The 26653-nt window shown below is 40.3% G+C and overlaps 4 protein-coding genes across 5 annotated transcripts; all 4 read right to left on the bottom strand.

Annotated features, from left to right (window-relative positions):
• Positions 1-978: 978 nt before the first annotated feature.
• On the bottom strand, positions 979-3246 carry LOC5519761. 2 transcript variants are annotated; one of them, XM_048729424.1, is made up of 4 exons: positions 3148-3246; positions 2623-2758; positions 2101-2241; positions 979-1425 (listed from the first exon to the last, which is right to left on the bottom strand). In XM_048729424.1, exons 2-4 carry the CDS (start codon positions 2632-2634, stop codon positions 1078-1080), a joined length of 501 nt encoding a protein of 166 aa, XP_048585381.1. In that variant the 5' UTR covers positions 2635-2758; positions 3148-3246; the 3' UTR covers positions 979-1077. The 2 variants fall into 2 exon arrangements, with proteins under 2 accessions (XP_048585381.1, XP_048585382.1); XM_048729425.1 differs by having other exon boundaries at positions 2623-2661; positions 3148-3193.
• A 2302-nt stretch (positions 3247-5548) lies between these two features.
• On the bottom strand, positions 5549-10654 carry LOC5519764. Its single transcript, XM_001639596.3, has 5 exons — positions 10248-10654; positions 9328-9363; positions 8199-8742; positions 6908-7636; positions 5549-6392 (listed from the first exon to the last, which is right to left on the bottom strand). Exons 2-5 carry the CDS (start codon positions 9352-9354, stop codon positions 6259-6261), a joined length of 1434 nt encoding a protein of 477 aa, XP_001639646.2. The 5' UTR covers positions 9355-9363; positions 10248-10654; the 3' UTR covers positions 5549-6258.
• Positions 10655-11712: 1058 nt separating this feature from the next.
• On the bottom strand, positions 11713-18234 carry LOC5519774 (alpha-L-fucosidase). Its single transcript, XM_032364754.2, has 9 exons — positions 18123-18234; positions 17088-17458; positions 16823-16929; positions 16473-16603; positions 15450-15583; positions 15082-15179; positions 13790-13922; positions 12686-12856; positions 11713-12327 (listed from the first exon to the last, which is right to left on the bottom strand). Exons 1-9 carry the CDS (start codon positions 18126-18128, stop codon positions 12087-12089), a joined length of 1392 nt encoding a protein of 463 aa, XP_032220645.1. The 5' UTR covers positions 18129-18234; the 3' UTR covers positions 11713-12086.
• Positions 18235-20930: 2696 nt separating this feature from the next.
• LOC116603490 (alpha-L-fucosidase) lies at positions 20931-26444 on the bottom strand. The gene is made up of 9 exons (XM_032364762.2): positions 26310-26444; positions 25255-25621; positions 24938-25044; positions 24499-24629; positions 24026-24156; positions 23812-23909; positions 23355-23487; positions 22720-22887; positions 20931-21186 (listed from the first exon to the last, which is right to left on the bottom strand). Exons 1-9 carry the CDS (start codon positions 26389-26391, stop codon positions 20946-20948), a joined length of 1458 nt encoding a protein of 485 aa, XP_032220653.1. The 5' UTR covers positions 26392-26444; the 3' UTR covers positions 20931-20945.
• Positions 26445-26653: the final 209 nt, after the last annotated feature.

The following is a 26653-nucleotide window of genomic DNA, read 5'->3' as shown; positions in this document are numbered from 1 at the left end:
AACATTCATTCACGCCAAGATTTATCTGGTTTAAGCTAGTAAATTTAAGCAAGTAACAGTTCACATTAAAAAGCGAACAGAACCACAAGAAAGCGACCAAAAAAAACAATGCAAGGTGAGTTTCGGACGACGATTTGTATTGTCTATTGAGGATTTGACAGTTATTAGGCTTTTTGTTGTCCTTTTTGTATGCTTTGAGAATGCGAGTACTTAACTTAGTAATCAAATTATTTGAGCATAACAGGTTTTGTTTTGACATTCTTCGTTTTATCTATATTCTTGATTGTGTTGAATAAAATACAATACAACAAAAACTGGAATTCGTCTTTAATAAGACTTCTTCAGGGCAGATTGATTGTGTTGAGATATTTCATAAAGGCTAACCAATATCGTGTTGCATTTGTCAAATACTGCTAAAGAAGACCGTTATTGTCTTTATATCCTGTGCTCTTAGTCCTAAGAAGATACATATCCTTAGAAGATACAGCAGCTTTTTCAACTTACAAGAGAAATTTTCCTTACCGAAGATTAAAAAACCACCCTATTTTCAATATGTATTGTTGTTATTGTCTGCATCTTGCATCTCATTTGTTTATTTTTTTTTTCAAATAGTTGTGAAAAATTAGTTAGATTATAAATGGCTTGATGAAAACATTGTTTTGAAAGAAATAATAAATAATTGTTTTCACTCTTTTATGAACCAGGAACTACCTGAGGGCCAAGATGAATGCTAAAGACTGGAAGACATGAGAATTAAAAATCATGTCTTGAAGAGAACAGTAAGATGTTCTTATTCACTAGTCATTTGATACCCCCACACCCATTGTCCCAGGGAAGGGTGGGGGATTAAACTTTAATAAAAAACTGCTTCCAAGTTAAGAGTCAAAAACAGTCAATACCACCACCCCTCTTGACATATTCTGGTTAAAAAGTGGTCTAAAACCCCACATTAACCCCTGAATTCTGAGTCCCCTCTTCTCCTTATGACTTGACGCTTTATTCACTCCTTTATCTTTTCGTTACAGATTATCAGATCACCATACAGATACATACATACAACGCAGGTTTAAAAAATGTTTAGATATAATGTTTAAATAATATCGTGTCAACTGGGTTTGACATCATTACCATATAAGGTATCCTACCATATTCGGTCAATTTCTGGCAGACACGACAGGCCCGAAGGTACCCAGAAGACTTAGCGCTCCCCGCCTCCGAGCACTGTATAGTTGTCGATCGCTTGCTACGCGTTGCATCTGAACCAACGTCATCATTGTACAACCAGGGCCTCTTGTTTTCGTCCATCAGGTTGACAAAGTTTTCCTCCGCTTCTTTCAAAGTCACCGCCATGTAGTGTTTATTATAGCCTCCGAGCTCAATCAGCTGTTTCCGTAGCTCCTCTTTCGCGGGGAAAATACATCGAACCTAACACACACACCGGAACAGGCACGGTATGCTAGTTACACCTAGTACAAGAACAGTTCTATTTGGATGGTTAGGTTTAGATGAGGCTTTTGTGACACCGCAGTTGATATCAGGCCCGTACACAGGGAGGGGGGGGGGGGGGTTGCAAGGGGTGCGAGCGAACCCCCCTCCCCAACCCACAACGGCCGAATGTCCACATTGGTTCTCAATAGACGGGCTATTTGTAGAAAAAACTATAAAGCATAAGCTATATCACTCTGGTATGTGGCCAAATCCGACAAAAAACATTCCGTAGCAATTTGAAAAATCCTTTTTTGTTTTTCGAGGGTGCTCAGATTTTTTATTAGAGAACTCCCCCCCCCCCCCCCCCCGGAAAGATTAGTCCACTTTTTCGGATTTCGCACCCCCCCCCCCCTCCCCGAGAAAAATCCTAGGTAAGGGCCTGGATATTATTTCATTACTATGGGGATGTTATTCCACTCGCACGAGCATTTCTGCGTCGATCATGGGAGGGAGGGGCCGAGGGGGGGGGGGGGGGGGGAAATCGTAGGAACGACTTTGTGTAACAAAAATAAAAATTAAGAGTGACTTAAAACTATATATCTTGTCACAATTTTATACTGCTTTGCAAAATGTTATGTCTGAGTGAGACCATAAATAGGCTTATAAATATACCCTATTGCCTCGCCAACCAAACACACCGCCCGAACGGGCCACCTTTGCACAAGGGTGTTGAAGTTCACCAAGTTTCATGTTTCCTGCAAGAGTGAACTCCAGTTTGTGTAGACACTGCACTGCTGCCAGGATAATGAAAATCTGGAAGAAAAGAATACGTTTGAATTATGTTGTACATCCTTGTGCTATATTCACATGACTTGTCTCTGTCCTGCGAGTTTCTTATAAAAACGCGCCTAATAGAAAATCATATCTTTATGTCCTCACATGAACGGTTCTATTTGGATGGTTAGGTTTAGATTAGAGGCTTTTGTGACACCGCAGTTGATATCAGGCCCGTACGACATGACGGAAAAACATGACATGACGCTTCAAATAAGCCCATTCCACATCTAATAAGAAGGAAAATTCCTCTGAGTACTTAGTGAGTGTAATAGCAAACAAAATTTAATGACTTGTCTCTGTCCTGCTAGTTTCCTATAAAAACGCGCCTAATAGAAAATCATATCTTTATGTCCTCACCTTGTGAACCATCTCCGCTTTGCCTTTTGTGCAAACACCCTAAAATATGACGAGAGTTTGCGGTGACCTCTTACAGCTTGACAGCGCCTTAGCTTAGCTCCTTCACATTCACTCGATCAGGAAGGGAGAACACTTTCTGACATCGTGGAAATTCCACATCAAAGCTCATTTATTAATAGAACATAGTTATTACAATCACAAACTAAGCAATCGCATAGGAAGGGAATGGTTCACAAAAAGCAATGAAAATCAACGTCAATGAGCAATGAAAATCAAAGTCAATGAGCAAGACCAAATACGAAGCATTTTAGGCGTCTCACCAATTGATCTAACTCTTGAAAGAAAGCATGTCCTTGGTAAAAACGAGGACTCCTATACTGCTATTGAATTTATTTGCACATTTAAAAAACGAATAAAATTCTAATGTTAGTTAGGTATTGGCAAGATAGGTCAATATATTATTTTAAATTTCCAATAAAAGTAAAGAAACTTTATAAGTTTAGATTTCTTTCTTTGATTTCTTACCTTCAGGTTAGTGACAGCTTCGCTTGGCTTGAAAGGATACTAACTCACACGAAAACCAAACCACCAAATTTTTATCATTTCATCGGAAATAGCCCCCCTACCGAATACAAACTTTTAAAACTTATATTTGTATAGAAAAAAAATAATTAAAGATTTTGGAACTGCAGATTTTTGTGCACAAACAATGCGTTTGTTTACAATCGTTAGACATTCATTATTTGAGTACAAAAATCTCTTCTCTCTAGGATGCAATTAATATAATTTCTTTTGGGATCTTCAATTAACGCTTTTTCGTTTTAATAGTATTACGTATTTAATTATCAGACCGGATCAGGTGCGAACGTACGAATCTATTTTTAGTCGCACACAAACAGTTAACGATTTGTGTTTTTAAATGGTTTCAAAAGTGTGTCTGATTTCCGTTAATGTAATCCCCTGCTGGTTGGTTAAAGCTTTTCTTTTTCAATAAACATAATAGCGGCTTTGGCTTATGCTTTGCCAGAACTGTGCCATGTTGGAGAAAAATCTAGATGAAATAATCAAAATATAAAACCAACCTAATAATTGAAAATAAAACATAAAAGGGACAAACCATGAAAACACAACACAATGTAACATAAACAATCGTAAATGGGCATACAATATTGCTTTTCATTTAATAAAGTACCTAATACAATAAGTAAAACTCAAACAAGTGTCAATAGATGACAAGGGCCAAAGCCTGGATAACTCGCTTGGCAAAGAATTTCGTGGCCCCTTAGTCCGCTTTCGTGACCACTACCTATGGAGTCCTAGAGTCCTGCAAAGCGACGAATTGGATTAGAACCCTCATAGTGAGAGATATTATCAATGACAATACCAGCTTTTTGCCCCTATATTTCGTGTTATGCGAATCACTTTTACCAAGGTCAAGCTAGGCTAACTTTGCATCATTGTCTATCGCTTTCTCGACTACCATGCCAAGAAAATTGAATAACACGTCTTCCAGAGACCACAGGTAGACCGATCCGTGTTAGCATACTCGAAGATCCAGCGTTCACGGCCGAAAGAAAAAAGAGCTGGATCCTTGAGTCTGATTGTTTGTCAGATTATCACGTTTCAGAAAGTCATAAATCGAAAATGGAAAAGATCGCATGACATAAATTGGATAAGACCAAGTGAGTGGTAGGAAAAAGAGGATAAGAAAGGAAAAAGGACCTGTCCCACGGATTCTTCATGTGATGGGATGACACATGCTGGTGTATCATTGATTGATTTTGTATCAGTTCTTATTCTTTATTTCGTCAAATGACAAAATGTTGTCAATAGTGATAGACGGCCCTTTAAAAATTGTCGCATTATACGGATAGAGCAAACATTTGGGCTTTTAAAATATTATAAAAAAGATCAATTAACCCATTGACTCTTGGCTTTTTTTGAGCTGAATTTACAAAAAAAACAGACTGAAAACAGATACCTCCCCCCCTATTCTGAGTTTTATACAGCCCGTCAAAGTCAAACACAGCTGCACCTAGTCAGCGGTATCCAAGCTTTCCAACAGTGCTTTGCGGTCCCCACTTTTAATCCCTCGTCGTTGTGCTGAAGCGAGCACAAGAATACAGCTATGAGCATATTAGGAGAGTGTCTCAGGACATCATGAAGTCTTTTGGGGCATAATTGAGTGCTTTGCTTATGGATATTTGAAAGCAAAGGTGGATTCATGATGATTTTTTCTTGTTTGGCTTTGCCTGGATGAGAAAATAATTTTCTAATGAATCACCACAGCTCTCCTAAATGCTGTTTTTTCTGAAACCAAATTGATTGCAAAATTGTTTACACTGCTATTCTGGGTCTGTATGACGTGGAATTGATTTGTTTGGCTTCGGGGTGAAAAGACTTATAAAAAACCATCTGACTTTGTGGAGAGGAGTGTTGACTGGCCCTCCCCTCGTGAATTTTCCCCTAGATCTCCCAGAATGCTTTGCAATACGTAAAGACATCTTCGTGGTTGTACAATCCTTCAAGGAGTGGAAATTGTATTTTGAGGCCATGGAAATGTACCTGGAGGATCAGAATAAAGGTATCTATTTGTGTCTTGAGCTGTGTTTGCTGATCTCTCTCCCTTGTGTGGTATTTTGAGCGTTTTATTGAGAGGGGTGATTCTGCTTTTCTCTCCTTGTTTGATTTGAGATTTTTCAAATAACCTGTGCTATTATTTGGCTTAAGAGTAGATGCCAACACCTTGGTTGGATGCATATCCGCAAGACCATTTATCCCTTAGACTGATGCCTGAGTATCTTCATCTTGTTGTGTTTATTTTGCATTTATGAATTTTTTGGGTTGCTGGTACTTCCCAAAGCCGGTACAGGCCGGTCGAGGGGTCAATGTGTTAAAGATTCTACTATATCAGTAATTTCCAATGTAACATCAACAATATTTATTGTAAAACGTCAGTAACAACTACAGATTTTAACGGGCAGCTTTTCCAAAAATAGTCAAACCATTTATAGCCTTCTTTTAAAAGAATTACAGCAATTATTACCGATATATCAGAGATGGTTATTTGACAGTTGACTCAGACTTCGCCTTGAAGGAGAAAGCATACCATATTCACAGGTCCGCCCCCCAGTTACCGACAAACGCCGTCTCAGTTGACGCGAACATATAGGAAATCTTGTTGCTAGCGTCTTTCATAACGGTCATTTAAAACAGGAACCACGACATCCATATAATTTATTGCTACAGGAATATATATAAATCCTCAATAATTGTTATAGGAATTTCTGCTCACTCGCCCCAATCTAAATAATTTAAATAGAGAGGACATAAATAATTTGTTTGATACTATCCCTCCCCTCCCGTAACGGCCTAAAACAATACCCACTAGCCACGCCCATGTACAAACTACACCATATCCACCAGCCAATACACCAAAAGCTGGAATTCGACTCTGCCAAATTTTTGTCTTTAATAAGACTTCTTCAGAGTCTGCCCTGAAGAGGTCTTATTAAAGACGAAGATTTGGCAGAGTCGAATTCCAGTTTTTGGTGTGTTGTATTCATTCTTCTGGTTCACGAACACGACTATTTGGGCTTTTGTATTTATTCGTGTCCACCAGCCATGTACATTTCCTTATGCACCGTCAGCTATGCAATCACAACATGTCTTGATAGGGTGTGTGGCTGTGTTGAATACAGCTCGATAGACCACGTGACTCGCGTTCTGGGACACCAACTCATAAGAGTCTGGATCGCGGACCAGGAACTCTGAAAAAGCAGCACAAATAAAATGATACATTCTAAGAACTCTGTGGAACTCTAGGTGCTCTGAGAAAGTAGGACAAATAAAATGATACATTCTAAGAACTCTGTGGAACTCTAGGAACTTTGAAAAATCAGCACAAATAAAATGATACATTCTAAGAACTCTGTGGAACTCTAGGAGCTCTGAGGAAATAGGACAAATAAAATGATACATTCTAAGAACTCTGTGGAACTCTAGGAACTATGAAAAAGCAGCACAAATAAAATGATACATTCTAAGAACTCTGTGGAACTCTAGGAGCACTGAGGAAGTAGGACAAATTAATTGATACATTCTATGAATTCTGTGGAGCTCTTAGGAACTCTGAGGAAGCAGGACATATAAATTTTCATCTACTATGTAATTTAAAAATGATATTCCTATTCCAAATAAGGCTGGCATAATGAATAATATGGATTTAGAGTAAAGATGATTATCGAAAACAAACGCTTGACATATTACCACTAGCATTTCGCACCTTGATAAATAGAGTTCTGGAAGCATCTTCCAAAGCCGCAGAAGGGCGAGACCACACTAGCAGATGTTTCCATGTCACACGTCAGCTCGTTAAGGTACTGCGGAAAGTAGTAATCTGGAAGACGAGTTATCCGCTGACACACTGGACATAGGTGGATTCCCTTAGCTGTCACTCGGCCTGCGGGCGCACATCTCTCTAGCGTTACGTCATCCCTTCTCACGCGGCGATGTGTTGATTTCTCTCCGTATTTTCCCCCGCTCTTTTTTTCACCCACCATTAGTAATCTGTTAACACGATGTTGTGATTTCTTGACTTGCTTTCTTTTGTTATCTTGCTTTCCCCCTTTCTGTCTTTTTCTCGCCATTGTTGGTCTGCTTTCCAAGCGCTGATGTGACCATTTCTTATCGTGTACCTTCTTGTAGTCTAGCGTTTTCTTGCTCTTACTTTTTCCTGTCTTGATTTTCTTGCTTCGTCCGCGTCGATGTGGGGTTAGCTTTTTAGACGAGTATGTTGCAGTTCTCTCAATACCTTGCTTGTTTTTTCCCAGAAGCTTGGCTTCGCGTTGATGTTGAATAAGCCTTTTAAAGAAGTGTGTTTTAGTTTTCTTGCCATTTTCTTTGTTGTAACCTTGCTTTCCTTTTCCAAACACCTTGCTTTGTGTTTTGTAGTAGTAGTTGCTTGCTTCAGTGGCATAGATCTTGTGGCCTAGTTGCTTGCCCCTTCCTTTTCCTGTTGATACAAACGGAAGGTATGATTATGTTTTTTTCGCGAAGATAGAAGGGAAACAAATATCGCTCTGCCATTGAACTTCTAAAGCAATTGCTTTAAACTTGTTATTTTTTTCTTAAGTGACATACACAGCTGCCAAGATATCAAGGGCTTGTCCAGAGTAGGTGGACTGGGGCCAACAACCCTTAAGGACAGCGTTCAATGAAAGGAAAAGGATGCAAAAAATGCAGCTACAAGAATATAATACCATGCTTGTTTCGCGCGCATTTCCTCAATCGACTAAAAGTGAATCATTTCTTGTTGAAGGATTCCCAAATATTACGCTTTTTCCTATGACTGCGCACCCACCTCCCTCAGCTAATTCTAGGTATGGCGTAAGTGTATGGAAATAGTAGCCACGCCTCAAGGTTTCCGACGTGTTAACAACTATTACAACCTACCACATCGTTCGACGGGTTGCAAATAAAACTGTGTTTTGACGGAATTAACGATTATTTATATTTGTCTGTCTGTTTTTTGTTTGTTGATTTGTTTATGTTTACGAAAAAACTATGGACCATACCTTTTCCAAGTATTTTCTCTCTATGCTTGATGATCTTACTACTCGTGGTATTTGTGCTCCACGCCTTGACTATCTTACGCTGGACTGTCCACTGTTTCCGATGAGTCACCACCGATGACTCTCTTTGCCTCCATAGCGCTCGAGCAGCGGTGCCATTTTCATACGGTCCAAGAAGATCGATAAAATCCCTCTTGGCGTCCTCCCAAGAGATGGCGACATAGTGCTTGTTATATCCCCCTTCCTCGTGAAATAACCTCTCCTTTAACTCTTCCGTACCGGGTACCAAGCATACCACCTTCTTACCCATAGGCCCGTCAAGGACTATGGTCATTTCGGCCTGAGCGCACGGATGACGTGGGATGTGGTCTCTCTGTCTAGGTGCAGGCGTTGTGGTGCACGGGGGGTCTGTCTTGGAGTCGTGTGCGTGCTTTTCGTAAGAGTGGCGTTTAGCGAGGGAAAGCGTAAGAAGAAGGCGCTCACGGAGGCTCTCAGGCTTCGCCCTGCTCTTGTTTATAATAGCCAACAAGAGCACGATCAAAAAGGCCTGCGAAAGATGATTAAAATTTTCATGGCAACTCCCCGGACGAGTGTTGAAATCGTTCTATAACGACTTGGTAGCTTAGGAAAGGTGAAGGTACCGGGATTTACATTTGCGCTGTTACACAGTTGTATTTAGCATACTGAAATTTCTAAATGGGGCTCCCTTAAGTCGGCGGCCGCGACTTAAACCCAGATATTACATAAGAAGCTATAAAGAGCAAGGGAAATGGCCTCCAAAGCCAATCTAAGCTACAATAACAAAGACAAAATAATATACCCCCCCTACAAACCATACATAACCAACACTTAACTATCCTATCGCCCTTGCTTGCACTATACAATGGAATTCCTAGCCGAACCCTTGATAACTCGGGCATCACTTGATTTCTTCCTTCCCTTTGTGTATTTCTCCACATGTTTTTCAGCACTTGATAACCCGATCATCCCGCAAAACCGTGCTTTCCTCTCATGTACTAGTATACTCTCTACTCAATTCAAACTCGAACCCGATACCTCGAACAGCTTCGAAATTTCCAATTCTCGTTTTATCTGGATTATACTTTATGTTGAAATTGCATACTTTATTTACCTGAGAATATGCACGTACGCGCACCATCTTGGTCACCTATCATAACAACATATTCGATTAACACGGTAAAATTACTCACTACCCCCTTCCTACTCATTAAATAGTACATCAAAACGCTTTACGTTTAGAATCGAACAAAAAGCGCGGATGGGTGGTTTGAGGGATGCGGAATCGCGCCTTTGTGCGCGCTTTAGTAAAATGGCGTTCTAGTTGTTAGCTAGTGGGAGTGAACCAGGTCAGGTGGTAACTTGGAAAATCCTGGTACTCTATAAATTGGGGCCGCGAGTCCCTCGTTTCAGGTCCGTAGCCAGGAAGGTTCGCTCTAACGAAGGAAAATTGAATATACACCGCGAGCTACATAAAAAAATGGTCCGCTAGAAACCCCCGCCCTTACTTCCTTCTTGCCCTTCTTCTCGGATAAGGGCGTTAAGACGCACATCATTAACCTGTATTGGTGGACGTGTAAAAATGCTTGTGGTCCCACTTTCAATAACAGTGCTTATCCTAACTCCACACTCATTTTTGTAAACTTCGTGGAGCAGTCGCTATCTACCCACTGATAAGTAAAGTCAGTGACAAGTGAAGCACAATTGACAATGTCTCGCGATTTTATTTTGCGCTATACAAATTCTAGACATTTTCAGAGCAGATACCAGTTGCCAAGTTACAGCTTTATTCAGAATGCAAAGTCATCAAGGAGTATTGCCGATGAAGAACGCAATAAGAGCTGGGAGGAAGGGTCTTATAGCAGTCATGTCCTCATTGATATAACCATCAAGCAAAAAAAAATAGAGAAGTACCTTTAAAAAACCCATGTCAACCTCACCTTTTTTTCTGTGTGTTTAGCCGGCTTTTTAAACCCATCTGATAGCGTAACATCAAGTTATCGAGTTAATTTTTCTAGGATTAAAGTAACTCACCTGAGAGAATACGCAGCTATCGAAAAAGAAGACAAGATATAGCAATCTTAAAGGAGGCAGCGTCTACCGTTTTTAACAGTAGCGATGTTGTTCCCACTGCTTAGTAGAAAAAAACTCATAACCGTTTGATCCTTTCAGAGGCCTCTAGAATCCTGCTTATATGGACCGTTCGGTGCTTAGAAACTTGAAAACGATTTGGTATAAAGTGCTAATGACTCATAATAAATTGTACTTGTTAATTACTAAAAACCGAGAAGATACGCGAAATGTACCGTCCAAGAGCGTGTGCAAGATCTTTGACTAGATATTCTATAGTATCTAGGGATGATTGAGGTAATGGCAAGTGGAATGTACTCCAATGATTGCTTAACTCATCAAAACTCACATGAACCAGGAATTGAGAACCATGACACTGAAACTAAACGATATTGTTCACAAGTTGTTCTCGACGGGGGTTAAAGGGCCATTAATACAGAAGGAGACAGTAATCACAGATATTTATAATTTATAATGCACTAGAACCATTGGCAAGATAATAGAGTTGTATTTTGGAGAGCATTATACAAATGACCCGATTCACTTTACAATAAAGTGACAGCGATCAATGAGAAAAGCATGATTTGAGAGCATTATACAAAAGGCCCGATTCACTTTACAATAAAGCGACATATGAGAAAAGCATGATTTGAGAGCATTATACAAATGACCCGATTCACATTACAATAAAGTGACAGCGATCAATGAGAAAAGCATGATTTGAGAGCATTATACAAAAGGCCCGATTCATTTTACAATAAAGCGACATATGAGAAAAGCATGATTTGAGAGCATTATACAAATGACCCGATTCACATTACAATAAAGTGACAGCGATCAATGAGAAAATCATGATTTGAGAGCATTATACAAAAGGCCCGATTCACATTACAATAAAGCGACATATGAGAAAAGCATGATTTGAGAGCATTATACAAAAGGCCCGATTCACATTACAATAAAGTGACATATGAGAAAAGCATGATTTGAGAGCATTATACAAAAGGCCCGATTCACTTTACAATAAAGTGACATGATCAATGAGAAAAGCATAATTTGCTCTTCCAAAGCGCGAGTACAGTACTATCATAAAGTACTTTTGAGACAAGTTTTGATGAATGGTATCGGCAGGCAGGTACTCAGGGGGAGGGGATGCGTAGTTATACGTATGCAAAAATGAGAGTATTTCACGGCTCCACAATAAGAAATGACTAACTTTTTAGCGGGGGGGGGGGGGAGGGTATATAAATGGAAAAATTGTTGTATTTAAAGGTCCTTCAATGAGAAATGACCCACTGTTTGTCGGCCTATGCACGCGTATAATCGATATTTCCGGAAATCCACAGGGGAAGGTAGCACTGATGGGGGTAGAAAAATTTGACATCAAACGCATGGAATTTGATGTGTACAAAAATTCGAAATTCATCAATTCGAGTATTGCATTTTATTCAAAATATTGTTCAATTCTGAATATATTAGTGAATTCAAATAAGCATGTTCTTATTTTAAGATATAGTTATGAAATAACGAGACATACAGTACTACATGATAACCAGCATTCCTTCTGCTAGGGTATCAGGTGGTGTTTGGGGGGTGGTGGTAAGGGGCGCCATTCCTTACAGGGGAAGGGGTGGGGTGAGAGTGTCAAAAACCCAACTAAAATACAGGCGCCTTTCCTCGCGAAAATCTTGAAAGAAATCATCTCTCTATCAACATCCTCCTGCCTTATAAAATTAAAGAGGACTACCTGATTCACCCTGATAAATCAATTCCTGATTCTAATCCATAACACCACCTCCAGGATTAGGACACATTCACAAGCTTAAATACCCAGGCCCACTCGGTAGGTAGCTTGTTGACGGGGATCCCTGGGATGTCAATCACAATCCCTCGCTTGTTACCAGGAGTCCAAGCGAAGTTTCCAGATAGACCTAGCATCGTCACCACCGTGTCCTTCGCTGTGATTGGCTGACCTAAAAGCAGGTGACCTGAACTCGGCCAATCAAGGGCAATAGCGTAAACAGCCTCCGTTGTAGAGGTGTACCTAGGGAAGAGGAATATGGAATATAACATATATGTTATATATGATTTTTTATCACGCCGCAAGCAAGTATCCATTCCTATTAGCTACATCAATTCAGCTGCAACTAAGCTATTTTTAATCAAATATCGAAAATAAAGTATAACACTTTATCTATGAATGGTCATATTAAAGTTTTCTTTCAGATGGTCCATTGTTTTTTTTTTCAATTGTAAACATTCGTGAAGGAGTGGTTGACGAAATACTTTAAACACGCCATTATTTCTGCAAAAATAAACCGAGTTTATAAACGTTTTCATCCGATGGTACCGTCACAGATTCGTTTTCCCCCTTTTAATAATCTCCCTTTTGTGTTGCTCACCAGATATTCTTGGTGTCTGTGTCATTCTGAGCCCGCCAAGGCTTAGTGTCATAGATGCCTTCGCCGTTGATGGCCAGCCATTTCCCCATTTGGAGCATGCGCTCTTGGAAGACGGGGGCAATGCGACCGTCTGCTGTGGGTCCGACGTTCATCAGGATGTTACCCCCGCAACTAAAATATCAGTGAAAATGTCTTAATAAAGAAAAAATAATAAACGACCTTCAAGAGTAAACTACATCTCGTTGATGTTGAGAAGGACCTCCCGATGGATTATGGGTAGGGAAAACTAACCTTACTTTCAAGCTTCACTAGAGAGTTTTAGCAAGAAGGAAGGCAGCGATTCCCTGCTAGCAGAGTCCAATTTTCTTTGCCAACCCAGAGTTCAATTTTCTTTGCCAACCCAGCGAAATACAAAGAAAAGAGGCCTCTGTTAGCAGAGAACGGCAACGAGGGACGGGAAAAAAATATATGAAATCCTCTAAGAAGGAGTTCAAGTCCTATTCAAGTCTGTTTGTTCCTTTCGAAGTATGAACTCTAGTTATCTTGATAGAAACTAGTTTAAAATTGAGTGTTTAACGTTTAACCTCTTTTCGGTCGCGTCGTCCTAGTCGACTGCCGTTGTCCCAACTAAAAATTTCCGCTTTAAGCTGCTGGAAGTCTAATAGTCTGCTAGCAGCCGCTTTCAGTGTCACGCATACGCCTTGGGGAACGCGTGCGGCTGCTGAGCAGACTAGAAGTCTAACAAATCGAGTACATAATTGCGCTTAGCCTTTCCAGTCCTTTCAGCCTTCGCTCAATCCTACATAGCCATTAAATTTTAAAGTAATACCATGAATATGGTATTTAATTCGGCACATCAAAAGCTTGACATTTGAATCGGTGTCGTGATTTTGCCGTGCAGCTCGACTGGGGCGGCCGTGCGCAGCGCCCGCGGGTCTTAGATTCGGCACGGCAAGAGCGTGACGTATGGATCGGGCTATAGATTCGGCACGACAGGAACGCGACGTATGAATCGGACCTTAGATTCGGCAAGGCAGAGCGTGGCGTATGGGTCGGGTCTTAGATTAGGCACGGCAGGAACGCGACGTATGAATCGGGCCTTACCTAACTGTACTGACAAGCTCGGCTATAAGCTGTTCAATTGTCAAGAAGTCTGAAAAGAGCGCATTGCGCCGGTAACCCCACGACAACTTGTCTACTGTCATGGCATTTTCCCATTTGTGCTCAATCAGATGACCTGGAAGAGGACAAAGGGAACAAGGAGAAATATGACCTGGAAGAGGACAAAGGGAACAAGGAGAAATATGACCTGGAAGAGGACAAAGGGAACAAGGAGAAATATGACCTGGAAGAGGACAAAGGGAACAAGGAGAAATATGACCTGGAAGAGGACAAAGGGAACAAGGAGAAATATGACCTGGAAGAGGACAAAGGGAACAAGGAGAAATATGACCTGGAAGAGGACAAAGGGAACAAGGAGAAATTCATAAACATATCAAAGGCAATCAAGTATTTTAAGCCTCCCCTCTCTTACAAGCACCCATCCCTATTCAGCCCTATAACCATTTTCCCTACGAAGGAAAAAAAGAATAAATAATAACAATAATAATCAATAACCCCTCCCCCTTTCAAGACAAAAAAAAAATACTAAAAGCTTTTACATACGAAAAAACAAATCTACTAATGGAGGGCCATTAACTGGATTGTATTTATTAATCAATTACCATTTACCTGGGTTGTATCTGTTAATAAATTACAATGCACCAAAAAACTGGTATTCGTTTTGTCTTTAAAAAGAATTCTTCAGGACCTTTTGTATTGATTCGTATTATTTAATTACCATTTAACTGGGTTGTAGCTAACTGACAAATGGTCATTTACCTGGGTTGTACCCATTGACTAATGGCCATTTACCCGGGTTGTATCTGCTGATTAATAATTGCCATTTATTTGGGTTGCATCTCATTTACCTGAGTTGTATCTACTGATTAATGGCCATTTACCTGGGTTGTATCTACTGATTAATGGCCATTTCTTGGGTGATATCAACTGTTTAATGGCCATTTACCTGGGCTGTATCTACTGACTTATGGCCATTTACCCGGGTTGTATCTACTGACTTATGGCCATTAACCTGGTTTGTATCTACTGATTAATGGCCATTTCCTGGTTTGTATCTACTAACTAATGGTCATTTATCTGGGTTGTATCTACTGATTAATAATTACCATTTACATGGGTTGCATCTATTAGTAAATTGCCATTTACCTGAGTTGCATCTATTAATAAATGGCCATTTACCTGGGTTGTATCTACTAATAGCCATTTATCATGGTTGTATCCATGGATTAATTGCCATTTACCTGGGTTGCATCTATTAATAAATGGCCATTTACCTGGGTTGTAGCGGTCTGAACATGTGTAAACTGATCCATGCTTACAAGAGCACTCACTTCCCCATCGATCATTTACCAAGACAGTGTCTTTCACAGGACTGTAACAGTAAAAAGCACCACCAAAGCTATCACTGCACAATAACTTGTACTCATCTTCTAGAACTCATGATATTGCAGACAAGCAGAGCTATTTGGAAAACTGATTTCAAGAATCTCTGATAGCTGCAATTTTGTCATCCAGGGAAGCTACTATATTTTCTGTTGTATTAGAAAGATCAAGTACTGTAGTTTGTTTTCAAGGTGGTAATTTCTGGATTTCTTCTTCTTCTTTTGTGTGTGTGTAAAAACTGTTGTTATTTATCACTTACCTTTCATTGAAAAGCCAAGCCAAAAACTCCTTGCTGTCCCAGTACTCACTTAAAGCTTCCCAATCCCCATCAGACCAGATGTACTCTGGCTTGTAAGAATTCACCATATCCATCAATTGTGGCATCAAAATGTCCTATTTGTGGTACAACAGCAAAGCAAATAAGGTGTTAATAGAGGATTTCAAGAAATCATCAGCAGAGTTGAAGTTATGAATGTTTCTGTTGGTTTAATGGAGCCACTCTTTGTACCTTAATAATTTTACATGTCTTTTGTTGGCAGATGACACTTGGAGGTAGCGACTTTTATATGGTTCTCATAAATTGAACTGAATTCAGGAATTTTTATTTATGCATACCAGGGGTGTGTCTAGAGAAAATGCAGGGTGGGGCCCAGAGTAGTAATTCATTGACCACAGATCAGTTAAGTTCAAATCGGAAGCCTTACCACAGGTAGCCTAGGCAATGTATCTGTAGGCTGATGGGTAATAACAGTGTTTGTATGAGCAGATGAGAGTGTTTCCTTAGCCTGCTATTTGCCGCATTTTTTGTTGTGAATATCAATAAATTACATACAAACTTACAACCTTCTTGTGTTTTTTAATGTCTAGAATTTTATTACGTTTTTTTTCTTGTAAAACATATCAGCACCCTTCCCCACAGTGAGAGAGAGTCTCATCGTTTTACAGATACATTGCCTGGGCTACCTGTGTCCTTACCTGGGAATATGACACTAGATCCACACTAGAAACGTTTTCCTCTCTTTCAAACTTTTTATTCAATAACACAGATACTGTAAAATATCCTTAACTTCCAACAGGCCTGTAGCCAGGATTTCGAGCAGGGAGGGAGGGGGGATTTTCCTTCATTAGAGTGGACCTTCCAGTCGAGTGGAGTGGTTCTCCCAAACCCCCCTGGCTACGGTCCTGACCAGGGAAGGGCTCAACTGGAGTCAAAGCCCTATCGTCATATGAGCAGAGTTGCTCCAAACCCCACAATCCCCTCCCTGGACACATGCCTGCATACCTTGACATACACACTTGTGTTGAATTTGTTTGCTTTGTCCTTCAGGTACAATGGATTGAACCACTCGTACAGAGAGTGGTATAGCCCAAAGGTCACATTGGTCTTGGTGCGGAAGGAATCGGCAAGCTCCCCTTATAAAAAAAATCAATTCAGCATCTTGAGACAGTACTCTCTCCTATCTATTAAAGCCACAAGTAAAATATAATTAAAACTCACATTTCCAACATATATAATATACATATTATATTCCTCCGAAACTCCAACATCAACCAGTCTTTTAAATATTGGAGTCTCACAAACTTTTAAGCATTAGAAAAATACCATTTTAGTGTTAAAGAAACAACACTAACCAATCAGATCTCTGTGTGGGCCGTTATCCACAGAGTTCCAGTTCCAGGAAACATTTGACCTCCAGTTTGTCCAGCCCTCATGGTGCTTACTGGTCAGCACAAAGTACCTGTTAAACACAACACTGGTCAACTCATGTAAACAATACTAATTTCTCAATTGCATCATTTAATTAAATTTAAATATCAGGAAAATCCCCTCACTAAAAATAGCCAAAGAATTTTGTGAGTGAATTTATTCCTCTAAATCTAATATTATTTTACTTACTTAGCTCCAGATTTAGCCACCAAGTCTGCAAACTCATCTGGATCGAAAAACTCAGCCTTGAACATGGGGGCAAAGTCAGCATACGAGAACCCAGGGGGGTAGTTCTTCTTCATAAAGTTGACAAATGCAGGGTTGCCGTCATGCCAGTATCTCCAGAACCACTCACCAGCAGTCCCCCCTGACTCTGCCCCAAAACTTGGCACAGAATACACCCCCCAATGCATAAAGATACCAAACTTGGCTTTATCATACCAGGGGGGGTTGGGTCGTGAGTCAAGGGAGTCCCACGTGGGGAGGTACTTTGAAGTGCAAGGTGTTACCAAGGCAACAACAAGAATAGACAACATCCATTTCATGTTATCCCCAGGTTTCTAGTGCAAAAGGGAAAACAAGCTATTTTATTATTTCATTTATAATTGTCAGAAAGAGGTTAAAGCAAGCCCAAAGCTAAATAATGAGCTGTTTTTATTCCATCTGTTAAATAGAGGCGGCAATGTGTAATATCCTTAATGCCTTTTGTAACAGGATATCTACAAACTTCTCAAGTGTTTATGAGGAGCTATGAACATCTATACACCACAGGCAGCCCAAGGCCCATAGAATTTCTAAGAGCCAACAAAACAAATCTAGTTAAAATAAATACAACAAGCTCATTTAGCTCTTAAAACTTTGTAATAACCTTCTACACTTGCCTTGAGCCTGGGCTACCTGTGTCTACACAAGTTAAAAGTCCTTTGTCATCAAATTTCAGTCGAGTTACATAAGAATTCATGTCATTCCGCACAAATTTCTTGTTTAAGGACGTTACGATGGGTAATCTAAAACTTGGGGGGAGAAGTTACTGACTATCTTCATGTCTTGAGTACTCCTTTGAGAGAATTTAGATAAAAGAAAACATTCTGTCACATTTTGGTCACGCGCCCTTGGTATGAATTCTAAACTTCTTCGTTTGCACGGAATCAAAATTGGTTTTAAAACAATTGAGAAAACATTATCAATATCAAAGGGAAGAAGATATAGAAACTAATAGCATACCTTCATAATAGCCTTGGTCTCTCTTTGAAGTATTGATCTCTCTTTGGCCGATTTGAAAGTTTTGAAAGGAGCCAAAAACAACAAAATTAACCACAGGGTGCCCGATACATGTAACCCACAGGCAAACCGAATTATGTCATACCATCAGAACTACCGTAATGCTGTAATGGGAGCTAGAAAAGAATGGACATAAACAACCCAGGAAAAATATAAAAAATACAGGTCTCTTTGGAGTCCCCAAGGAAGACAAATAGCAGAGTTATGTAATCGCCAGGCAAACGTGGCTGTGTGACTTCTTTTATGATGCGCAAGACAAAAAATCTACCGATTTTAATTTTGCTGTTTAGACGAACGTGCGATAATATCACCAACTTGGCCTGTTTAAAAATATGTGTTGTAGATTTATTTATTTAGCAATATCACCATTAAGCAAGATCACAAAAAAAATTGACAGATGTCAAGAGAGCAAAAGATAAGAGAGGGACACTTTGGTATTACCCGCGCGCCATGTCGCGTCCGAATCCGGCTATTTTTAGTAACCACCACCCCACCCCTGCGCGTGAGCATTTCTACTCACCCTACCCCCGCGCTTTGACATTTACATCTTGTTGTTTGCCGCTGTTTTGTGACTTGAAACCGAAAAAAACACCCTATTTGCACAAATACCATCGAAAATTTCATTCTAGCATCAAGGATACAGGCACTTGCGGTTTATTAAGGGGATGTAGTACTTCGAGGATTGCAAGATTTCCAAAACGAGACTTCATTCAAAATCAAGAGCGGAAAACCTCGTGCTTCAAACACCGTTTTCGCTCTAACTTGATGCTTCTTCGTGGTTTCTCAACATTCATTATCTTCCTAATGGTCAAACGAAATCTGTAAGTTAGACATTAGATATAATATTGATTTTTGTGAGTATTTCTAAGAAGGAATCCAAGAAAAATACATTTCATAAAAGTTATCCTTGTAGCGAGGGAATGCATTTTTGTGATGTTCAAAGCCAGCAAGCTGAAGTATCTGAGCTTTTGTAAAAGTGAGGAAATAAAGAGGGAGATATTACTGTATTTCTATGATGTTGTTATTATTATATGTTATATTATTATATTATTATTATACAAGCTGGTGTCGGGATTTGAATCAAACGCAATATCACAGCCATTTTATCTCTCGTCGGTTTTTTTTTTTTTTTTCTAATTTGACTCCGCCGCTCAGACAAACAAAACAGTCAAACTATTCAGGGATTTAGCTTTCTGTGACTATTTGCCAATCTTGGTAAATTAAGTTAACCTGTTTTCTTCTTCCAAGTTAATTTACATGGTCTCTTTTCATTCCTATCGAGTTGGCAAAACAACAACACGCAACCCGCGGGGGAGTAGGACAAAATAAAAGGAGCAAATCCTCACGCGCTAGAAAACGCGGCATTTCAAACCAGCGCGCGCTGTTTTGATTTTGAAAAATACCAAGAGACAAGAGAACGAATCCCCAATTTTTTTCCCTCTGCACTTCTTGACTTCGTTCGCTACCTGTTTTTATCCCTTTAGCTGCTCTTCAAGGCTCATGATCACAATGCTACTCATGGGGTGGTGTCCTGTTATCTGTTAAGTTATCTAATGTTCAGTTATCTAAATGTTATATAAATAATTGAACGGGAAGACGTCGGGGAGACGGTGAATTTGGAGTTCATTCAAGATGCATCGTGCAGACTCCTAAAAAGTTCTTTTTCTTTGCAATTCGGTGAGATAGAATACCTAGGCATTCTCAGAGTCTATGTTATGTATTTTAATACAAGAAGGCCTTTATTTTTCTTTGATTTATAACATTTTTAGATGAATGAACTTCAATTTTTCACGCAAATGTTCAGAAATCATGTCACTCAAGAAACCCTTGTCACTGGAATAAGATTTACTTCATTATAAATCTTTTATTTGTAATATCGGTGTGAATATAATGGTATTTTAAGGCCTATTAAGTTCTGGATGTATCTTTTTCATTAAAAGTGAATTGGAAGAGAATTGTGTTTTGTAAACACAGATTTATGATTGTTGTGTTTAATTTGCGAATCAGCAGTGAAAACTTTTACTGTGGAAGTTGATCCCAGAGCCTAAAATCACGCACTTTATGCATTTCAATGTCCCAGAAACGGTTGATTGGCTCCAGCGTACTCTATGGAAGATCGTTTTTACAGTGTTCGTAAAAAAGGAAGGTATATTCGGTCAAAAAGATTTTCAAAACATCCTTTGCCGTTTCACGTTGCTCAAGATGTGATCGCGCGTAAGACTCATGTTGCTAGGAAACGTGAGCGCTAACCAATCAGAGACATATCTAAAAATAACTGCTTGTTCTAAAAATAGTTTTTACGGACGTCATCATTGGAACTTACCCTAATACGGGGGATTCGTTCTCTTACATCATGGTCTCTTGAAAATACTGTTTTCGTTGTTCGTGTCGTAGAAAACAAATTTTTCAAAGTTTTCCGTGGTATGTATTCTTATACACCACGATATTCGTCACCTCATGATCGAAATTTACTGTGGTATCACTCAGCCGTGACGAATATCGTGGAGTATAAGAGTATGGGAAATTTGTTTACTACGATTTTGCGAGGCCGTCATTTTGAAACATGCGCTGGCCCTAGCGATTTTAGAACATCAAAGGCTTCCCGTGCACTCGCCCCAGGCTTTTTTAGACCACTTAGAAAAACGACTGCCATTGATCTCTCTCTCTCTCTCCCTCGATGCTTTTCGCTTTTTGCTTTTCCAATTAGAATTAGGGCAAAAACAGTTATATAGAAGAAAGACGACTAGAGTGCACAAGCATTAGCGTTTATTTCACATTAGTAATCTTGAAGGACCACGCCCACAAGGGCTTCTTTGCCGACGGGATGAAGGGCATCGTTATGACAACACCCTTGTTTCCAGGACCTCGCGACCACTGTAGGTTGTCTTTGTAACCAAGTAAGGTCACAACGGTGTTCTGCGCTGGGATTGGCTCACTTAAAGTCACATGCCCGGGGTCAGGTACAGCGAGGATTGTTGCGTAGATGTCAGCTCGCTTGGCGGTGTACCTACAATTTAAATCCAACTTATGAAAACTTTCTTAGATAGAGGGCATTAAAGGTATTAGAAATACATTGAAACCCGGTTTCACTTTATATCAATATCGCTCGATCTTTTTTTTTATAAGAAATGCTCGGATGCACCGTGTACTGTCGCAATTTGTAATAACGTCGCAATTTGTAATACCCGTCGCAATTTGTAACAAAGTTGTCGCAATTTGTAATACCTGTCGCAATTTGTATTAAAGTTGTCGCGATTTGTAATCAAAACAGCTGTCGCAATTTGAAACACACCTCCGTCGCGATTTGTAATAATAGGGCCCCGAATGGTCCCCCGAAATTTCGATGTGCTCAGCATGCGCGTAAAATTTTTTTTCCGCCGTGCTCGCATGCGCGCGCAAATTGTTTTCCGCCGTGCTCGCATGCTCGCGCAATTTTTTCCGCCTTAAAATGCTCGGTCTTGCATAAAAAACGGGGTGCTCGCAAAAGACCATTCGGGGGCCTTAATAATCAGGTGTTATTAAAAAGTTATAATTAAAAAAAACAACTCTAACAAGTAAAACGACGTTTCCCTCTGCCTCCTCAATCTTAATCTTAAATGACAATGGTGACGTCATGGAAATGTCGAGGAATCCTCTTCCATTTTTTCCCCACGCTCGGTTTATTCAACGCAAACCAGGACTTTATTTGTAAGAATTTTATTATTTTATTGCATCCAATGTTCACTAATGTTCGTGGAGCCATAACCATGGACATAACCCTGGTGCAACGAGTAAAGAGTATGAACGAATTCACAAATCCATTTTTAAAGGCAATGACGAAAGCTCCATAACATATCAATACTATCATTACAATCAACTAAGTATCTAAAGAATAAGCTATAGACTATATAATGGGCTATTTCAGCTATAAGCGCGCGCGCTCTTTTCTGATCAAAAATACCAAGCCGTGTCCCTTAACTACCAGAATGCTGCGCGCGCTTTTTAACACTTTGTTCGGCGGCGTCCACAACTACCGACATGCAGCGTACGCGTGCGTTATGGCTGGAATCGTCCATTGTTTTTTCTTTAAACATACTGTATAAACAACTATTTTTATGGACTATAATCCATACGCTCAAAACGAACTGTGTGTGTAAGGACCAAAAGAAAAATATAATAATTATGAGCTGCGGAATACCAAATGTTCTAGAACACAACAGGAATATGAAAGCTTCAAATAAGAATATCCACACGGAAAAAATAAAATATACTCGGATATACTTTGGTATTTTTGATTTTGCAACGATTATTACAAATTGCTACAGTAAACACGTTCTTTAGGATGAGTGTGTTATCATGTTCGCTCACACACAAACTGCGCGCCCCCAATCCAATGCCAAAAATCTTAGAATTTTCGTATTTGATATTTATAGCTGCGCTCACCCCCTCCCCCACAGCAAATCGGATAAACTTACGGGTTCTTTAGGCTATACTGATTACCGATTCCCCTACTCTTCACCTTTACCCTTTATCATCGAGTCATAAATTAGTCGGTTCATACCAGACGTTATCTGTAGAACTGTTTTGTACTCTCCACGGCGTTGTGTCGTAGATAGCTTCGCCGTTTACGCCTAGCCACTGGCCTATTTGGATGAGGCGTTCTTGAAACACGGGTAAAATGCGACCATCCGCGGTAGGTCCGACATTCATCAGCAAATTACCGCCACAGCTGGAACAGATAAATGAAGCAGATGTCTTCTTGTTCATACAGTCAGCTCTAACGATCTGGGATACCCTCGGTCTTATTGGAAATACAGTTAACCCTCGTTGAGGGCGCGGGCTCGTGCCACTCCCCAAATATTTCAAGACCTGCTACAGCACTTGGCCGGGTTCCAAGAAAGCAGGTTAACGCTAACCCAGGGGTGTGCCCTTCTTATCCAATTAGATGTCGGGATAACCATTCTTATCCATAGGGTTACCGCTAGCCTGCCTTTTAGGAACCGGCCCCTGTTTATGTATGTGTTGGATTTTTTATTTGGGCCACTAAGCGTTTAAGATCGGAAATTGGGAGTGGGGCGGTAAAAAGTTGTGTTGTTTCGCACCTCACAAAACAACACTTTACCAACAATTTTGTGCTTAACTCGTTGGCCTTTGCTGCTGTGCACTGCGCGCGTTTTTGTGCTGGCGCACGCGTACCTGACAGTAGAGACTAGCTGCGCGATAATCTCCTCGATGCTCATGTAGGAGTAGATGTCTGAGTTCCGTCGAAATCCCCAAGACATCTTGTCCACGGTCATAGCATTCTCCCATTTGTGGTTAACAAGTTTGCCTGATTGGTTAAACACGCATTAGCTAATAGCTTAAAAGAGAGTGGGGCGAGCGCGCGGGAAACCTGTGCTTTACTTAAACGTTAGGGTCTATCATGGTCCTATTTTTCAAGATGGCGGCCTGCAAAATCCTTGTAGTTTAAAAAAATAATTGAAACGGATTCCCAAATATGGTATGTTATGTCCTAATAAGGATTTCACCAGTGAGCTCGGAAAACCAACAGTTTCCAAGACAAGATTATATAACTAATCACTCGCGCTGGAGACAGGAAACAGATAGTAACAACCAGAGTTAGCAATGGCACCTTATCATGATGACCGCTTACCAGGGTTATAGCGGTCGCTACAAGTCCAGACACTGCCGTGCTTACACCAAGTCCCAGACCCCCACCGGTCATTTACGACAACAGTATCTTTGACAGGACTGGAACCAAATAGAATCAAATAGCTCCGCATCATATATGGAAATAGACTATACAAATATACAATCAACCACCAGACGTAACTTGACACGAAAGAATGTAGTGTGCGATATTATACCTCTGGTTAAAGAGCCATGCCAGGAAATCCGTACTTTTCCAGTAAGTGTCCGGTCCGACATCCCCGTCCGAGAAGATGTACTCTGGTTTGTATTTGGTAACCAGATCGTGCAGCTGTGGTTGGGATATTTCCTAGAAAATACGATTACCATGTGTTTAAGGATCGGGATACTTCCTGGAAAACACGGTAACCATGTAGTGAAGTACGTCATAAAGGTTGAGATTTCTTGACAAAAGTAATTGCAAGGTGGCAGCAAATGTGATTCTCTCTTTTCTCTGAGACCGCCTTTGCTCTTCTTTGACCTTCTTAAACGATCACCTCCTCCTCGATCCATCCTCCACCCCAAATCTTTCCCCATAATTGGTTTCCTACTTGACCCCCTCCCCCAGACGTTTTGTCCTTGCTACGACCTTGGTCTAGAAAAGAGTGAAGAAAATAGAAAAAAAAAATGCTGGAACTCTGGAGGCTAGTACCTGCGAATATGTGTCTGTGTTGTAGTTATTTGCTTGGTCCGTCAAGTAGATTGGGTTGAACCACTCAAAATGAGAGAAATACAAACCAAACTTCACGTCACCACTAGCGCGGATCGAATCAGCAAGATCACCTGAAATTATCAGTTATTTATTAATGATTTATAAGAAGGGCCTTCTTTACTAGGGCTTTGGTTACACCGAGATTTTTAATGCAAAGCTGAATTGTTTGATGGGTCGAGATTCTATATGATTTGATTAGTAGATATACTGCTCTCCACAGGTGTACAAAAATAATAACATATTGTGTATCTCTGTCCTTTTCGGACAAAGTAACCAAACGGTGAATTGAGAAAAAAAAAAAAAAAAAAAAAAAAAACGCTTAGAACTGGTTGCACCTTTGTCCATGTGAAGAAACAAAAAACATTTCTAGAACTCTAACCAATCAGATCTCTGTGTGGGCCGTTATCCACAGAGTTCCAGTTCCAGGAAACATTTGACCTCCAGTTTGTCCAGCCCTCGTGGTGCTTACTGGTTATCACAAAGTACCTGGAAAAGAACAAACCATAATAACCACGGGCCGGAGAATAGGAGATGAGAACATGAAGCGCGCAAATTAATTGCTAACGTTTGCAGGTTTGCTCCGTGAAGTTTGATAATAAGTTGATTACCAGATTGAGATATAACGATCTTCGGCAACTACTAAGAAGACGGAACGTGATTGCGGAATATGGTCTTTATTTTACTGCGTTCACTTACTTTGCCCCCGACATAGAAATCAGACTCGCCCAGATGTCCGGATCGAAGAACTCAGCCTTGAACATCGGAGCAAAGTCAGCGTAGGAGAAACCTGGAGGATAATTCTGTTTCATGAAGTCCACATATTGCGGTGATCCACTTTTCCAGTAGTTCCAAAACCATTCCGCTGCCACTCCAAAACTTGGCACAGAATACACGCCCCAGTGCATAATAATGCCGAATTTTGCGCGGTCATACCAGTCCGGGAGGGGCCTAGTATCGAGTGAGTCCCAGTTTGGTTGGTACTTGCCATCGGAGGTAGGAGCCAGGAAGACTGAGATTGACAGCAGGACCGCGATTGACGCCCACGATGCCATTCTTAAAAGACCTTTAAATAGTTTTTATAACACTTATACTACCGACGATAGTTAGTTTTGTGGTGGTAATGTATACGTAATGTGCCAAGTTCCCATAACACCAGGACCGTAGCAGGGGGTGGGGCACAGGGGGCACTGCCCCCCCCCCCCAATATTTAAAAAACGGCTATGGACACGCATACCACTAATAAATAGTTTCTAGTGGTGGTTATGAATTGTGACTGGTTACCCTCTATGATGTTGCAACCGTAAGCGTTTTTTGATCATTTGTTTATGCCGTCAATAAATAAAAGCCTTTTTAAATGAACGCCTTTTAGCCTTCGAAAGGGTTAGAGTTCACTTCGAGAGATATAAAGACCAAGGGAATTGACCTAAAAAGTCAGGGTATGCGGGAATTGCTGATCGCCCGTGCTGATACGTACTCTGAGTTATTTGGCATCCCCCCTCCCCCTCTAGCCTGTTCGTTACTCGACGGCATACACTTATTGACTGCCTCTTTCTCTTGTCGACTAAAATATCTGTAAGAGTCAAAGGCTTCAAAGCGTATCTTCAAAAACTGTACACGGAATTGTTTATAATGCGAAAATGTTTTTGTTCCATCTCAAAGCCATTAGCACTCTAAACAACTCTGCACATCAGACGAGGAATTACAAGAGATAATCTGAAATGATAATCATGTTTGTAATTAAAATGACTAACCTATCTGATAGATAGATGGATGAACACAACACAGTGGAATTATGGCAGGATCTGAGATGTTTTTTCGCTGATCATCGGTCATACAAGGGTCACATGAGGAAGGAGGTTGAAAAGGTCACCTAATATGTCACCCAAACAAGTAACGCAACAGGTCATACGAGGGTTACGCGCGAGGAAAGGGATTAGAGATGTCACGAAATGACCGCCTTTGGGAAATTTGCATCTTTTTTGTACTGTTGTAATCAGTAACGAGGAGTGACGGAGCGAGAAAGGCTTGCTCACCATTTGGCTAAGTCAAAGAGGGAAACAAGGCGAAAGAAAGGGGAGGATTTAATGCATACAAA

This window comes from Nematostella vectensis, chromosome 6 (assembly GCF_932526225.1).
Source record: "Nematostella vectensis chromosome 6, jaNemVect1.1, whole genome shotgun sequence".
Taxonomy (NCBI): domain Eukaryota; kingdom Metazoa; phylum Cnidaria; class Anthozoa; order Actiniaria; family Edwardsiidae; genus Nematostella; species Nematostella vectensis.
The sequence above is the reverse complement of the archived record's forward strand: the minus strand, read 5'-3'. Positions and strand labels throughout refer to the sequence as shown.

Coding starts and splice junctions, on each gene's coding strand:
- LOC5519774 (XM_032364754.2), bottom strand. Junction 16,930..17,087: donor GTGGCTAAATCTGGAGCTAA/GTAAGTAAAATA, acceptor TGTGTTTAACAG/GTACTTTGTGCTGACCAGTA. Junction 12,857..13,789: donor GAGCTTGTCAGTACAGTTAG/GTAAGGCCCGAT, acceptor CTGATATTTTAG/TTGCGGGGGTAACATCCTGA.
- LOC5519761 (XM_048729424.1), bottom strand. Junction 1,426..2,100: donor TTGGTTGGCGAGGCAATAGG/GTATATTTATAA, acceptor TGTGTGTGTTAG/GTTCGATGTATTTTCCCCGC.
- LOC116603490 (XM_032364762.2), bottom strand. CDS start 26,391: ATGACCGATGATCAGCGAAAAAACATCTCAGATCCTGCCATAATTCCA. Junction 24,157..24,498: donor ACACAGACACATATTCGCAG/GTACTAGCCTCC, acceptor CGTATTTTCTAG/GAAATATCCCAACCACAGCT. Junction 22,888..23,354: donor CAGCTAGTCTCTACTGTCAG/GTACGCGTGCGC, acceptor TATCTGTTCCAG/CTGTGGCGGTAATTTGCTGA.
- LOC5519764 (XM_001639596.3), bottom strand. CDS start 9,354: ATGGTGCGCGTACGTGCATATTCTCAG. Junction 8,743..9,327: donor GCGTACGTGCATATTCTCAG/GTAAATAAAGTA, acceptor CATCTTTCGCAG/GCCTTTTTGATCGTGCTCTT. Junction 7,637..8,198: donor AGAGAAAATACTTGGAAAAG/GTATGGTCCATA, acceptor TTGTATCAACAG/GAAAAGGAAGGGGCAAGCAA.